At 41.6% G+C, this 16,221-nt stretch overlaps 1 protein-coding gene across 7 annotated transcripts in view; it reads left to right on the top strand.

Annotated features, from left to right (window-relative positions):
• The window catches only part of fat1a (FAT atypical cadherin 1a), a 227,293-nt gene that overhangs the window by 178,206 nt on the left and 32,866 nt on the right, over nt 1-16,221 (top strand). For all 7 annotated transcript variants that reach the window (XM_070869564.1, XM_070869585.1, XM_070869574.1 and 4 more), the window contains exons 16-18: nt 5,607-5,744; nt 6,081-6,224; nt 9,586-9,783. In XM_070869564.1, the coding sequence (XP_070725665.1) occupies nt 5,607-5,744; nt 6,081-6,224; nt 9,586-9,783 (480 nt within the window). The remainder of the gene's footprint in view (nt 1-5,606; nt 5,745-6,080; nt 6,225-9,585; nt 9,784-16,221) is intronic.

Below are 16,221 nucleotides of genomic sequence, written 5' to 3'. Positions count from 1 at the left end.
TGATCCAGTCCCAGGAGGCTGAAATCTTTTTTTCATAGAATTGACTTTTGGATGAATTTACTTTTCACGATTCCTTTCTTATGTTCTCTGGTCCTGCATTCTCAGCATGCTTTGAAGTAATCATCATGTTTTGTGAAGAACAAAAGAAAAATACATACATTACAAAGACAAGAGTGACGTGTGATTCCAAGCCCTAGGACACTTAATTATAGAGTACGTCTTTCGGATGAGATGTTAAACCAATGTCCCGTCTGCTCTCTTAAATGGACGTAAAAGATCCTCTGGCAGTATTTCGAAGAAGAGAAGTGGAGTTATCCCCAGTGTCCTGGCCAATATTTATCCCTCAATCAATGTAACAAAAACAAATTATCTGCTCATTATCATATTGCTGTTTGTGGGAGCTTGCTGTGCGCAAATTGGCTGCAGCATTTCCTACATTAAAACAGTGACTACACTCCAAATGTACTTCATTTGCTGTAAAACGCATTGAAACGTCCCGTGGTCGTGAAAGGCGCTATATAAATCCAAGTCTTTCTTTCAGAATCCTAGAAATTTATGGCACAGAAGGAGGTTATTCGGCCCATCATGTTTGTGCAGGCCAAAAAAGAGCTATCCAGCCTAATCCCAATTTCCAGATGTTGTTCAGTAGCCTTGTAGGTTACAGCACTTCAAATGCATATCCAAGTATTTTTTAATGTGATGAGGGTTTCTTCCACCCTTTCAGGCAGTGAGTTCCAGATACCCACCATCCTACCTTAAATTTATGCCCCTGGTTATTGAGCTCTCTGCTAGGGGGAAGTAGGCCCTTCTTATCCACTCTATCTAGGCCAATCATCATTTTCTACACCTCATTATATATCAGCCTCCTCTGCTCCAAAGAAAACAACCCCAGTGTATCCAATCTTTCCTCATAGCTAAAATCCTCCAGTCCAGGCAACATCCTCGACAATCTCCACCGTATCCTCTCTCGTACAATGACATCTTTCCTGTAATGCGGTGACCAGAACTTAATGCAGTACTCTAGCTGTGACCTAACTAGCGTTTTATACAGTTCAAGCATAACCTCCATTCTCTTATATTTTATGCCTCAACTAATAAAGGAAAGTATCCCGTATGCCTTCTTAACCACCTTATCTGCAAATCCTGCTACTTTAGGGATCTGTGGACATGCACTCCAAGGTCCCTCTGCCCCTCTACACTTCTCAGTATCCTACCATTTATTGTGCATTCTCTTGCCTTATTATCCCTCCCTAAATGCATTACCTCACACTTCTCTGGATTGAATTCAATTTGCCACTTTTCTGCCCACCTGTCCAGTTCATTGCTATCTTCCTGCAGTCTGCAGCTTTCTTTCTCACCATCAACCACATGGTCAATTTTTGTATCATCTGCAAACTTCTTAATCATGCCTATATCATTGATATATACCACAAAAAGCAAGGGACATAGTACTCATACCCACCCTCCTGTATGGCTCAGAGACGTGGACCATATACAGTAGACAACTCAAATCGCTGGAGGAATACCACCAACGATGTCTCTGCAAGATCCTGCAAATCCCCTGGGAGGACAGACGCACCAACGTTAACGTCCTCAATTGGGCTAACATCCCAAACATCGAAGTACTGACCACACTTGACCAGCTCCATTGGGCAGGCCACATTGTTCCCATGCCTGACTCAAGACTCCTAAAGCAAGCACTCTACTCGGAACTCCTACACGGCAAGTGAGCCCAAGGTGGGCAGAGGAAATGTTTCAAGGATACCCTCAAAGCCTCCTTGATAAAATGCAACATCCCCGACACCTGGGAGTCCCTGGCCAAAGACCGCCCTAAGTGGAGGAAGAGCATCCGGGAGGGCGCTGAGCACCTCGAGTCTCGTCGCCGCGAGCATACAGAAAACAAGCGCAGGTAGCGGAAGGAGCGTGTGGCAAACCAGTCCCACCCACCCTTTCCTTCAAGGACTGTCTGTCCCACCTGTGACAGAAACTGTAATTCCCATATTGGACTGTTCAGTCACCTGAGAACTCACGTTTAAAGTGGAAGCAAGTCTTCCTCGATTTCGAGGGACTGCCTATGACGATGATAACGACTCGTCCGAAAGGCGGCAACTCTGACAGTGCAGCACTCCCTCAGCACCGCACAGGACTGTCAACCTAGATTTATGTACTTAACTTCCTGGAGTGGGACTTGAACCCACAACCTTCTAACTCAGACGATTGTGCTACCCACTGAGCCACAACTGAAGATGCTAAACCCCTTAATATTACCTCTTTCACTATGTTCATCTAATCTAATATTTCACACTCCTTAACTACAATGTCTGCATCGTCCCTTCTGAGAATCATACCCAGGTGTTCTGCCTCCTTGTTGATCTCTAATAGGCCTTACTCTTTCCTTAGTTTATCCTCTTGCACTTTATATTATAAAACATCTTTGGGTTTTCCTTGATTTTACTTGCCAATATTTTCTCATGTCCTCGCTTTGCTTTCCTAATTTTTCTGTTAATTTCACCCCCGCACCTTCTATACTCTCTGCTTTCTGCAGTGTTTAACTCTCTGTATCTGAGTGACGTAAGTTTCCTTTTTTGCCTTATCCTACCCTGTATGCCCCTTGACAGCCAGGGAGGGCTCTAAATTTGAGGGTCCCACCCTTTGTGTGAACATACTTTCTGTGAACCTTCACTATCTCTTCCTTTGAATGCCTCCCACTGCTCTGACACTGATTTTCCTTCAAGTAGCTGTCTTCAGTCTACTTTGGCTAAATCCCATCTCCGCTTAGTAAAATTGGCCTTTCCCCAATCGAGAACTTTTATTCCTGATCTATCTTTGTCCTTTTCCATAACTATGCTAAATCTAACTGAATTATGATCACTACAACTAAAATGCTCTCCCACTGATACCCCTTCCACTTGCCCAGCTTCACTTCTAAAAACTAAGTACAGAACCGCCCCCTCTCTTGTTGGACTTGCTAAGTACTGGCTAAAAAGGTTCTCCTGAATGCATTTAAGAATTCTGCGCCCTATATACCTTTAGCAGTGATTTTCCCAGTTAATATTAGGGTAGTTGAAATCCCCTACTATTATTGCCCTATTGTTTTTACACTTCTCGGAGATTTACCTACATATTTTCTCTTCTATCTCCCTCTGACTATTTGATGGTCTATAGTACACTCCGAGCAGTGTGATTGTCCCTTTTTTTTATTCAGTTCAACCCATATAGCTTCATTTGATGATCCTTCCAACATATCATCCCAATGTGTTTCAGCTGTTGCTGGATTCCTGACTTTCATAGATTGAGTAAAAGACAAAAGATCATTGCAGTGTTCAGTTTCATTCGCAACTCCTCAGATAATGAAACAGTCCATGGCTGCATGCAGCAAGACCTGGACAGCATTCAGGCTTGGGCTGATAAGTGGCAAACAACATTTGTGCCACACAAGTGCCAGACAATGACCATCTCTTAACAAGAGTCTATCCACCTCCCCATGGCATTCAATGGCATCATCATCGTCAAATCCCACACCACCAACATCCTGGGGCTCAACATTGACCAGAAATTTAACTGGACCAGCCACATAAATACTGTTGCTGCAAGAGCAGGTCAGAGGCTGGGTATTCTGTGGCGAGTGACTTGCCTCCTGACTCCCCGAAGCCTTTCCACCATCTACAAGGCACAAGGCAGGAGTGTGATGGAATACTCTCCCCTTGCCTGGATGAGTGCAGCTCCAACAACACTGAAGAAGCTCAACACCTTTCTGGACAGAGCGGCACGTTTGATTAGCACCCCTTTATCATCTTAAATGTGCACTCCCTCCACCACCGGCGCACCATGGCTGCAGTGTGTACCATTTACAAGATGCACTGTAGCAGCACCCCAAGGCTTCTTCGACAGCACCTCCCAAACCTGTGATCTGTACCACCCAGAAGGACCAGGGCAGCATGCGCATAGAAACACCACCACCTCCAAGTTCCCCTCCAAATCACACATCATCCTGACTTGGAAATAAATCGTTGTTCCTTCGACATCGCTGGGCCAACATCCTAGAGGCTTGGACTAATGGGCCGGAGACATGAGTTCAAATCCCACCATGACAGCGGGGGAATTTAAATTCAATTAAATAAATCTGGAATAAAAATATAGTATCAGTAATGGTAACCATATGACTACATTTGTCATGAAAACCCATCTGGTTCACTAATGTCCTTTTAGGGAAGGAAATCTGCCATCCTTACCAGTGACCCCAGGCCCATAGCAATGTGGTTGACTCTTAAACTGCCCTTTGAAATGCTACTTATTCAAGAAGATGGCTCACCACCACCACCTCCTTGAGGGAAATTGGGGATTGGCAATAAATGCTGGACTTGCCGGCGACACTCGTATCCCATGTATCAATTTTTTTTAAAGTACCTTCACCACAAGGATTGCAGCAGTTTAAGGCGGCGGCTCACCACCACCTTCTCAAGGGCAATTAGGGATGGGCAATAAATGCTGGCCTTGCCACCAATGCCCACATCCAGTGAATGAATAATAAAAACAAAAAGAAGGCCGTTTCTCCCCTTTTGCTCAGCCTGAGGCAAATACATGAAAGGGGAAAAAAAGGGGTTAGGAGCTGGGGCAAAATTAATGTCAAAGAGCATGGTCATTAGGAAGCTTTTGAAAGCAGCAAGAAGTGTGACACGGTAAGAATGAAAGGTAACAACAAGGTTCTTTCAATTCTCTATGCCTAGAGTGCCAGTGGAACTTGGAAAGGACAGAAGTAATAGGGATTTGTGCTTTAGTGCTGGTAACAATGCGGGCCATGAATTTCTGGATGAGTTATAGTTTGTGGAGGGTGTTATTGTGGAGGTCAATAACAAGAGTGTTGGAGAAATGTTGCATTATCTGAATTTCTATGCATCAGAAACCATAGTCCAGGTCCCAGACTACCTATGAGCTACAGCATAGGAGATCTACTCTCTTTATTTTGCAAGAGCAATAAGGCTAGTTTTTAAATATGTAAAAGATCAATATGTGTGAAATTGCTCTTGGGTATTTTTAACAAATTTTTTGGCGTGTTTGTAAGAAATTCCATTGTGCAGTATTTTATTGCATTCTAAGCGGAATAACAAATGTTTTTTTTAAATGCACAAGACTTCAATACTAAAATGCCAATGAGTTTATTACAAACACTGCTGAGAGCCATTTCACCTCTATTCCTTAATTGTGCCCACTTGTGACCCTTATAGTACGAATTTTATTTTAGTTTTTATTTGAACTAAGGTGTAAAATAATTTTCTGATTTATCTGATGCATAATTGCCAGAAATTGAGTAAAATATAACAAGAATGTCAGTGTTGTGTTTAAAAAAAAAAATAGAACCTTCAAATGGGAACCTTAAGGTGCTAGCCCTGTTTAATTTATAATGAAACATTGCAATTACTTCTGCTGATGTAGCATATGTGCCTGGAACTGAGCTCATTAACATGTGAACACTGATCATGTTTGCAATGGAGGTTATTTCCCAGGAGAATCTATGTGAAAATATATTTGTATTAAGTCTCTCTGCACGGCCAGATGTTAAGGATATGTTAAAAGTTTTAGAATAATGATCCCATCATTTTCTGTAGGTCATAGCTGATGATTCAGATGGCCCATTAAACAACCAGATCCACTACTCTATTATTAATGGCAATCAAGGAAGCCCATTTACCATTGACATTACCAAAGGGGAAATAAAAGTGGCACAACATTTGGACAGAGAAAAAGTAAGTAGATTGGAAGTGCACCTACTACACAGTTAAACCATACATTTATCAATATTATTCCTCTGTACAATTAGTTCCTGTTCAATTGTTAAAGAAGCAAAAACTTCTGTTTCGTGTGTCCAAAGTCACTAAGTTTACATAACTTAATAATTTTTCTTAAAAGATAATAGACAATCAGGTTGCATTAGAAACGAAAGTTTTGAATGTGATTGAGTTGATTTTTTAATTAAAGTTACAGAATTTATATGAAAAAACGATCTACATCATTGCTGTTGAAGATATATCCTTTCTACATAGATGCGGCTTGTTTTTGATCATTTTGCTCTCCTTACTTAGATTTCTGGCTATACCCTGACAGTCCAAGCTTTAGACAATGGTGTTCCACCTCGGTTCAATACTACTACAGTCAATATTGATGTGGCTGATGTTAACGATAATCCACCCATGTTCTCACAAGCAAACTATAGTGTTATCATCCAGGTAAGAGTGGTCAAAACTTTCAGTAGCACCCAATAACATTTTAATCTGAAGTTTTTTTGTAAACTGCATTTACTGAGCTGGAGCAATAATTGTTGGATCTTAAATCAAACTTTTTTTGATTTTTGAGTTCGGAACCCAGACTTTTGTATTTACCACTTAAAGTTGCCACTTTTTTGCTGACGTTTTCCATGACAAAAACAGTGAGAGATTAGTTCAATATCAGGAGGCAGTACATTGAATCAAAGAACTACACAAACAGATAATATTTGGGACCCCATGCAGCAAGTTAGAAAAAGATTCATCAATTCATTGTAACTTCTGGAATTTCTCAGTCAGTACATTTTTATGTCCTGAAGATTTTTTTTCTTTCAGACTGCTATTACTACATTTTTATCTCCTAGTTAGGAAGAAGGGATTGTTGCAGAGGGTTAAAGCTGGGCACAGTCGAAATTTTCATTGGCCCAAATCAGAGCCTTCAATTTCCATCTGACTTAAATTGTTAGTGCTAGTGTTGTCATTCCTGCTATGGAATTGTAGTATACTATCTGCTCTGCAAAAAGTTTGGTCTTGGCACATAGAAGCATAGAAAATAGGTGCAGGAATATGCTATTCGGCCCTTCGAGTCTGCACCACCATTCAATATGATCATGGCTGATCATGCAACTTCAGTACCCTATTCCTGCTTTCTCTCCATACTCGTTGATCCCTTTAGCCATAAGGGCCACATCTAACTCCCTTTTGAATATATCTAACAAACTGTGGAATTCTGTGGTAGAGAATTCCACAGGTTCACAATTCTCTCAGTGAAGAAATTTCTCATCTTGGTCCTAAATGGCTTCCCCCTTATCCTTAGACTGTGACCCTCTAGTTCTGGACTTCCCCAACATCGGGAACATTCTTCCTGCATCTAACATGTCCAATCCCGTCTGAATTTGATATGTTTCTATGAGATCCCCCTCATTCTTCTAAATTCCAGTGAATATAAGCCTAGTCGATCCATATGTCTTCATATGTCAGTCCTGCCATCCCGGGAATCACTGGTGAACCTTCACTGCACTCCCTCAATAGCAAGAACATCCTTCCCCAGATTAGGAGACCGAAACTGTACACAATATTCAAGGTGTTGCCTCACCAAGGCCCTGTACAATTGCAGTAAGACCTCCCTGCTCCTATACTCAAATCCTCTCGCTATGAAGGCCAACATGCCATTTGCCTTCTTCACCGCCTGCTGTACCTGTATGCCAACTTTCAATGACTGATGTACCATGACACCCAGGTCTCATTGCACTCCCCCTTTTCCTAATCTGTCACCATTCAGATAATGTTCTGCCTTTCTGTTTTTGCCACCAAAGTGGATAACCTCACATTTATTTACATTATACTGCATCTGCCAAGCATTTGCCCACTCACCGAACCTGTCCAAATCACCCTGCAGCCTCTTAACATTCTCCTCACAGCTCATACTGCCACCCAGCTTAGTGTCATCTGCAAACTTGGAGATATTACATTCAATTCCTTTGTCTAAATCATTAATATATATTGTAAATAGCTAGGGTCCCAGCACTGAACCTTGCAGTACCCCACTAGTCACTGCCTGCCATTCTGAAAAGGATCCGTTTATTCCTATTCTTTGCTTCCTGTCTGCCAACCAGTTCTCTATCCACGTCAATACATTACCCCCAATACCATGTGCTTTAATTTTGCACACTAATCTTTTGTTTGGGACCTTGTCAAAAGCCTTTTGAAAGTCCAAATACACCACATCCCTTGGTTCTCCTTTGTTCACTCGACTAGTTACATCTTCAAAAAAATTCTAGAAGATTTGTCAAGCATGATTTCCCTTTCATAAATCCATGCTGACTTGAACCGATCCTGTCACTGCTTTCCAAATGTGCTGCTATTACATCTTTAATAATTGATTCCAACATTTTCTCCACTACTGATGTCAGGCTAACAGATCTAGAAGTCCTTGTTTTCTCTCTCCTTTTTTAAAAGTGAGGTTACATTAGCTACCCTCCAATCCATAGGAACTGATCCAGAGTCTATAGAATGTTGGAAAATGACAACCAATGCATCCACTATTTCTAGGGCCACTTCCTTAAGTACTCTGGGATTCATCTTGCATTGGTGAATGAATCCTGTTGTCCACTGTAGGGGTCTACCAGACCAGTTTTCCATAGCCTCTAAAAATCGTTCCTCAAATCAACAGGGGGAAGCTCAGTTTAAGGGGACTGAGATGGACTGTGTCAAGTCTATCTTGCTGTGAGATTGAGTGTACGTATAGTACTCCCATCTAACAGTCCACTAAGAATTGATAACATTCAGAAGGCAACAAAGTAGCAATCAATCTCTGTATTCAAAGTCATAATCTGCTACCTGAGGATTGGATGCTCAACTGCATGAGTTTGAGTCTATGCACTTTTATTTTTGAACACATTTTGAATTCTAGTTTGAGTAGGGAAATAGAAATAAACTCCATCCCCTTGAAATAATTCCATCCTTCTCACCAGCTACTCTCAAAGGCTAAACCAGACCTTTCATAATTTTGGTGTTCTATTTGACCTCCAGCTTTAGCTCCTGTCTTGTCTATTATCAAGACTGCTTACTTCCCCCTCCACAAGAGTGCCTGCATCCGCCTTTCCTTAGATGCTGAAGCCTTTCTACGTGGCTTTGCTACCTTTATACACAACTATTCCAACATTCTCCTTTCTGATCTCCCATCCTCAATAACTCCAGCTTGTCCAAAACTAAGTCACATGCATCCTGCCCCACACCAAGTCTTGCTATCCATCACTCTCATCTTGTTGACCTAAACTGGCTCTATGTTTCCCAATGCATTTATTTCAGAGTCCATGTCCTTGTCTATAAATCTCTTAATGTGGTGTCCCACTCTATCTCTGCAATCTCGCCCAGCCCCTCCTAAACTCAGCATTGCCCTGACCACCTGTGCATCGCTCCTCCTTTCAACCCATCATTGGTGACAGAACTATCAGCTACAGGTATTATGATCCTACTTTTTAAAATTGCTCTCTAAACCTCTCTGACTACTTACTTCTGTTCCCACCTTCAAAAATCTCCTCCACACCATTTCTTTGACCACGTTTTAGTTCGCCTCTCCAAATTTCTCCTTTCCCCTCTCTTTCCATTTTCCTTACGCCTTTTTGTGAAGCACCTTGGGATGTTTCTTTATGTTAAGGCACTGTATAAATGCAAATTATTGTTGGTCCTGGAATCAATTTACCTGCTCTGTGAAGAGAAATTATCTAGATTCATCTAAAATAATCAAACCAAGTAACCAAGAAATGTGTGTGATGTAGAGAAATCACTGCCACCTTGAGTATAAATAATATCCATTTTGTAGGAAAATAAGCCTGTTGGATCCAGCGTGCTGCAGCTCCAAGTGATAGACAAGGATTCCTCACACAATGGCCCTCCATTTACTTTTACAATCATTAGTGGAAACGAAGAGAACGAATTTCAGATAAATGCACACGGTCTGCTCATATCATCATCTCATCTCAACCACAAGGTCAAAGATATGTATCTACTGCAAGTACAGGTAAAAGCAATATCTAATCTTGTGCTTTACTATGAGCCCAAATTGTTCAGTTTTGTGATCGGATATCTATGATACATTGTGCATTATATAAGTTTTTTTTGTTGTTGCATGAAACAGAATGGCTTTGATGTGAATATCAGGATAAATTTTACGAGTTAGTGCTCCTGCCACAAAGCTTCATGCGATGGTATTACACATCAGGAATTCAGACACCGTGGTCAGGGTGTCCGATTGATAGCCCATATGATTTTCCCTCTATTCATTTTAATAGACAGAAGATCATGCAAGTGGAGTACCTGGGTACACTGGGCTCTTCCCTTTGAATTCCCAATATTCACTCCCGTCCCAAAATGCTGTGCCAGCATTGATAGGGGAGACTAGAACTAGGAGGGCATAATCTTAGAATAAGGGGCCGCCCATTTAAAACTGAGATGAGGAGGAATTTCTTCTGAGGGTTGTAAATCTGTGGAATTCGCTGCCTCCGAGAGCTGTGGAAGTTGGGTCATTGGATAAATTTAAGACAGAGATGGACAGTTTCATAACCGATAAGGGGTTATGGGGAGCGGGCAGGGAAGTGGACCCGAGTCCATGATCGGATCAGCCATGATCGTATTAAATGGTGGAGCAGGCTCGAGGGGTCGTATGGCCTACTCCCGCTCCTATTTCTTATGTTCTTGTGTATTAAATTTATCGCATAATGTCAAGTGAATCAAGTTGTCTCAGTTGACAAAATCAGTGTGTAACTAAGCCATACAGATCTGATTCCTGGTCATTGTTACATTAGATAATCTCAACCTGTACAGTCAGCTGTTGGCTCTAGAAAGGAAAATCAACCAGGGTTTTCCCTCACCCTGAGATTGCTAACCATTGACCCTAGCTGGAAAGTGCAGGCATATTGGGTATATCTCCTGTCCATCTCCCTCTCCCCATGATAAAATAGCCTGCCAGCACTCACTAAGTAGCCTCACACAAGATATTCAGGGGTGCCCAACAATGTTACTGCTAAGTCTGCAGATCCCATGCAGCCCAGGCCACGCACCCAAAGAAGAAAATTAGGGGGAACATTGGTGCCAACTACTCCTGGATCTTTGGAACTATACTGCAGCAGGAGACACCACCATCAGAAGAGGAGAGAAAACATTGCCAAAAAATAAAAGAATTGTCCATGTTAGGACAAGGTTTGAGGAAAGCTTTACATTATGAAAAGCACTATCAACTTGTTCTTGCCGAAGTAGAAAAATTAGAAATGAACATTATTTGAATTTTTGGCTTCAGGCAGCCTCAGCACATTCTAGACAATTAATATAATTGGTGGTACTGTATGGTGCTGCATAATGGAACAGTTCAATCTAATGCTGTTAAATCTCCAAATACCATAATTTGCCCACACTGCATAGTCCTAGTGCATTGAAATGCTTTCTAAGTAAAGTAGGAATAATTATTCAGTAATCTTATCTGCAGGGCCTGATTGTTTCCTTTTTGAACCTCTATTCAATGTTTAAATTAAAGGGAAACTTTTTATAAGGGTAAATAGAAGAAATGATGCTCATGACTTTCAACTGTTTGAAGCAGTTTTCAGGGAGGCCTGTAAATGTGTGCGCAGCACTCTCGCCTGAAACAGATAGGAGGCTCCTTACATATGCAATTCAGGGTCCTATGTCAGTTGAAGGACCCTACTTTCAAATTGTATGTAGAGATGAATGAAGAGAGCACTGCCCAAGCTCTGCCCATTTGTACCAGGCAGTGAGTGGCCACACCAGAAGTGCTGCTAGAATGGCCTGGAAATATTTCTAGGGGGAATTGTATGTGGGGCCAGGAGCAGAAATGCTCTGCCTTGGTCCACACAAATACTGCGAGACGCTGCCGATGGGTCCTTCTCCCTGCAGAGTGCTTCTTCCACCCCTATCACTTAGACTGGAAAATCAAGATGTAGGATCACTTTGGATGGAGCCCAAAAACAATAAGGGGCAGAAAAACGCTGGCGGGAGTGGTTTATAGGCCCCTTAACAGTAGTTGTAGTGTCAGGCACAGTATAAATCAGGAAATTAGAGGTGCATGTAACATGGGTTATACAATTATCATGGGGAACTTGAAGTTTCATATAGACTGGGCAAACCAAATTTGCAATAATAGTGCAGAGGGCGAGTTCATGGAATGTATACAAGATAGTTTTCTAGATCAGTATGTTGAGGAACCGATTAGTGAACAGGCTATTTTAGGTCTAGTATTATACAATTAGACAGGGTTAATTAATAACCTAGTAAAGGAGCCTCTGGAATGCAGTAATAATATAATAGAATGTTATATTGAGTTTGAAAGTGATTTAGTTAAGTCTGAAACTAGGGTCTTAAATCTGAACAAAGAAAATTATGTAGGTATGAGAGGCGAGTTGGCTAAGGTAGGTTGGGAAACTAGATTAAGATATATGACAGTAGATAAGAAATGGCAAACCTTTAAATAAATAATTCATAATGAATATACATATCTTTAAGGAATAAAAATCCCATGGGAAAAATTGTCCAACTGTAGCTAATGAGAAGCTAAAAATAGCACATTAGATTATGTGGCCAAAAAGAGTAGTAAGCCTAAAGATTGGGAGGATTTTAGAATTCTGCAAAAGAGGAGCAAGAAATTGACAGAGAAAATAGAATATGCGAGTAAATTAGCAAGAGACATAAGAACAGTTTGTAAAAGCTTCTGTATGTATGTAAAAAGGAAGAGATTAGCAAAAGTAAATGTGGGTCCTTTACAGGCAGAGACCGGAGAAATTATAATGGGGAATAAAGAACATTAAACAAATACTTTATATCTGTCTTCACAGAAGAAGAGACAAAAATCATTCTGGAACTAGTGGGGAACCAAGGGCCTAGTGAGAATGAGGAGCTTAAACAAACTAGAATAAGTAAAGAAATAGTACTGGAGAAATCAATGGGACAAAGCCAACAAATCCCCTGGACCTGATGGCCTACATCCTAGGGTTTTGAAAGAGGAGGCTATAGAGATAGTGGATACATTGGTTTTGATCTTCCAGAAATCCCTATGGTTTTGATATTCCAAAATTCCCTAAATTCTAGAATGATCCCCGCAGATTGGAAGTTAGTAAATGTAACACAGCTAATCAAAAAAGGACGAGAGAAAACAGGGAACATTAGACCAGTTAGCCTAACATCAGTAGTAGGTAAATTGCTAGAATCTATTATTAGGGTCGTGGTAACAGAGCGTTTAGAAAATCATAATGGCCCAGAAATCGTGGCCTCCCCGGGTCTGTACTGGGTGTGTAAGGACCCGGGAAGACATCGCAAAAGCCGGTTTTCTGCGCACAATGCGCATGCACTGAAAACCGGCTTTACCGATCTGTCAAGCTGCAGCTTGACAGACCCTCCGCATCTCGGGAACAAGGACATTTGCATGAGCAAGATTGTGGTATTTACCCATATCTTGCCCAGCAAATGTCCTGAAAACTCTTGCACCTGATAAAAACAGGCGCATAGCTTACTTTTACAGGTGTAAGAGTTTTAAAACACACAAATATATTAAAATAAAATTTTTAAAACACATTTTATTGTTTAAAAACCACTACAGTAAGTTTATTTTTAACCATAATTTAAAAAACTTGAAAAAAAAATCATCAGAATTTTTTTCTCCGACATTTACTAACTTTAATTTTAATTATGTGAGGTATTTTTTATTTTGGTGCTTGGTGTGGTTTTTTTTCTCATTAATAGCAATGAGAACTCGGAGATACGGAGTTCTCATTGCGATTAATGAGAAAGCTGTGGGATACTGTACCTGATTGGACTGCACCTTCCACGTCTGAACCTCTAGGACGGGAGCGTGCTTCGCAGCGCAGGAAGAGAAGGCCTCTCCACCGAAATCCCAGGCTCCTCCGGGGCCACCAGGTACTTTTGTAAAAATTCTCCAGTCTCGGGTGTTTGTCCGAAAGAAGCCTCCGACCGGAATTGAAGGGCCTATATGATTTGGCAGAGTCAACACTGATTTATCAATGGGAAATCATATTTGGCAAATCTAATAGATTTTTGAAGTTGTAACTAGCAGGGTAGATAAGGGGGAGCTAGTGGACACAGTACATTTGGATGTTCAGTAAGCTTTAAGTGACACGCAATAGGTTATTGCACAGAATTAAGGCTCATGGGATTGGTGTTAATATATTAGCAAGGATTGAGGATTGGTTCACGGACAGAAAACAGAGTGTAGGAATAAACAGATTATTTTTGGGTTAGCAAGGCAGTAACTAATGGGGTTAGCTTGGGCATCAGCTATTTATAATCTATCTCAATGACCTGGATGAGGGGAACAAGTGTAATGTATCTAAGTTATAAGAATATAAGAACATAAATAGGAGCAGGAGTAGGCCGTTTGGCCCCTCGAGCCTGCTCCACCATTCAATAAGATCATGGCTGATCTGACCATGGTCTCAGCTCCAATTCCCGGCTGCTCCCCATAACCCTTTATTCCCTTATCGCTCAAAAATCTGCCTATCTTCACCTTAAATATATTCAATGATCAGCCACCACAGCTCGCTGGGGCAGAGAATTCCATAATTTACAACCCTCTTGAGAGAAGAAATTTCTCCTCGTCTCAGTTTTAAATGGGCGGCCCTTTATTCTAAGACTATGTCCTCCTAGTTTTAGTTTCCCCTATCAGTGGAAACATCCTCTCTGCATGCACCTTGTCGAGCCCCTTCATTATATTACAAGATTCAATAAATCACCTCTCATTCTTGTGAACTCCAATGTGTATAGGTCCAACCTACTCAACCTATCATCATAAGTCAGCCCCCTCATCTCCAGAATCAACCTAGTGAACCTTCTCTGAACAGCCTCCAATGCAAGTATATCCTTCCTTAAATACGGAGACCAAAACTGTACGCAGTACTCCAGGTGTGGCCTCACCAATAGTCTGTACAGTTGTAGTAGGACTTATCTGCTTTTATATTCTCTCCTTCTTGCAATAAAGGCCAACATTCCATTTGCCTTCCTGATTACCTGTTGTACCTGCATATCAACTTTTTGTGTTTCATGCACAAGTCTCTCTGTACTGCAGCACTTTTCAATTTTTCTCCATTTAAATTATAATTTGCTTTTCCATTATTTCTGCCAAAGTGGATAACCTCACATTTTCCTACATTATACTCCATCTGCCAAATTTTTTCCCACTCACTTAGCCTGTCTATATCCCTTTGCAGATTTTTTGTGTCCTCCTCACAATTTGCTTTCCCACCCATCTTTGTATCATCAGCAAAGTTGGCTACATTACACTCGGTCCCTTCATCCAAATCATTAATATAGATTGTAAATAGTTGAGGCCCCAGCACCGATCCCTGCAGCACCCCACTAGTCACTGTTTGCCAACCAGTAAATGACCCATTTATCACGACTCTCTGTTTTCTATTAGTTAGCCAATTCTCTATCCATGCTAATATATTACCCCCAATCCCCTGAGCTTTTATCTTGTGCAGTAACCTTTTATGTGGCACCTTATCGAATGCCTTCTGGAAATCCAAATACACATCCATTAGTTCCCCCTTATCCACCCTGATCGTTACATCCTCAAAGAATTCCAGAAAATTTGTCAAACATGATTTCCCTTTCATAAAACCATGCTGACTCAGCTTGATTGAATCACGCATTTCCAAATGTCCCGCTACTGCTTCCTTAATAATGGACTCCAGCATTTTCCCAATGACAGATGTTAGGCTAATTAGTCTATAGTTTCCTGCTTTTTGTCTGCCTCCTTTTTTAATAGGGGCATTACATTTGCGATTACATTACATCATCATCATCATCGGCATTCCCTGGGAATCGAGGAAGACTTACTTCCACTCCTGAAATGAGTTCTTTGGTGGCTGAACAATCCAATATGAGAGCCACAGACTCTGTCACAGGTAGGGCAGACAGTCGCCGAGGGAAGGGGTTGGTGGGATTGGTTTGCCATACGCTCCTGCTGCCTTCGCTTGACCTCTTCATACACTCGGCGTTGAGACTCGAAGTGTTCAACGCCCTCCTGGATGCACTTTCTCCACTTAGGGCGGTCTTTGGCCAGGGACTCCCAGGTGTCAGTGGTGATGTCGCACTGTATCAGGGAGGCTTTGAGGGTGTCCTTGTAACATTTCCGCTGCCTTTGGCTCGTTTGCCATGAAGGGGCACTTGCTTTGGGAGTCTTGTGTCTGGCATTCGAACTATGAGGCCTGCCCAGCGAAGCTGATCGAGTGTGGTCAGTGCTTCAATGCTGGGGATGTTAGCCTGGACGAGGACACTGATGTTGGTGCGCCTGTCCTCCCAGGGGATTTGCAGGATCTTGCAGCGACATTATTGGTGATATATCTCCAGCGACTTGAGGTGTCTTGTGTACATCGTCCATGCCTCTGAGCCATACAGGAGGGCGGGTATTACTACAGCCCTGTAGACCATGAGCTTG

Source organism: Pristiophorus japonicus, chromosome 2 (genome assembly GCF_044704955.1).
Source record: "Pristiophorus japonicus isolate sPriJap1 chromosome 2, sPriJap1.hap1, whole genome shotgun sequence".
NCBI lineage: Eukaryota > Metazoa > Chordata > Chondrichthyes > Pristiophoridae > Pristiophorus > Pristiophorus japonicus.
This window is presented reverse-complemented; position numbering and strand designations above follow the sequence as displayed.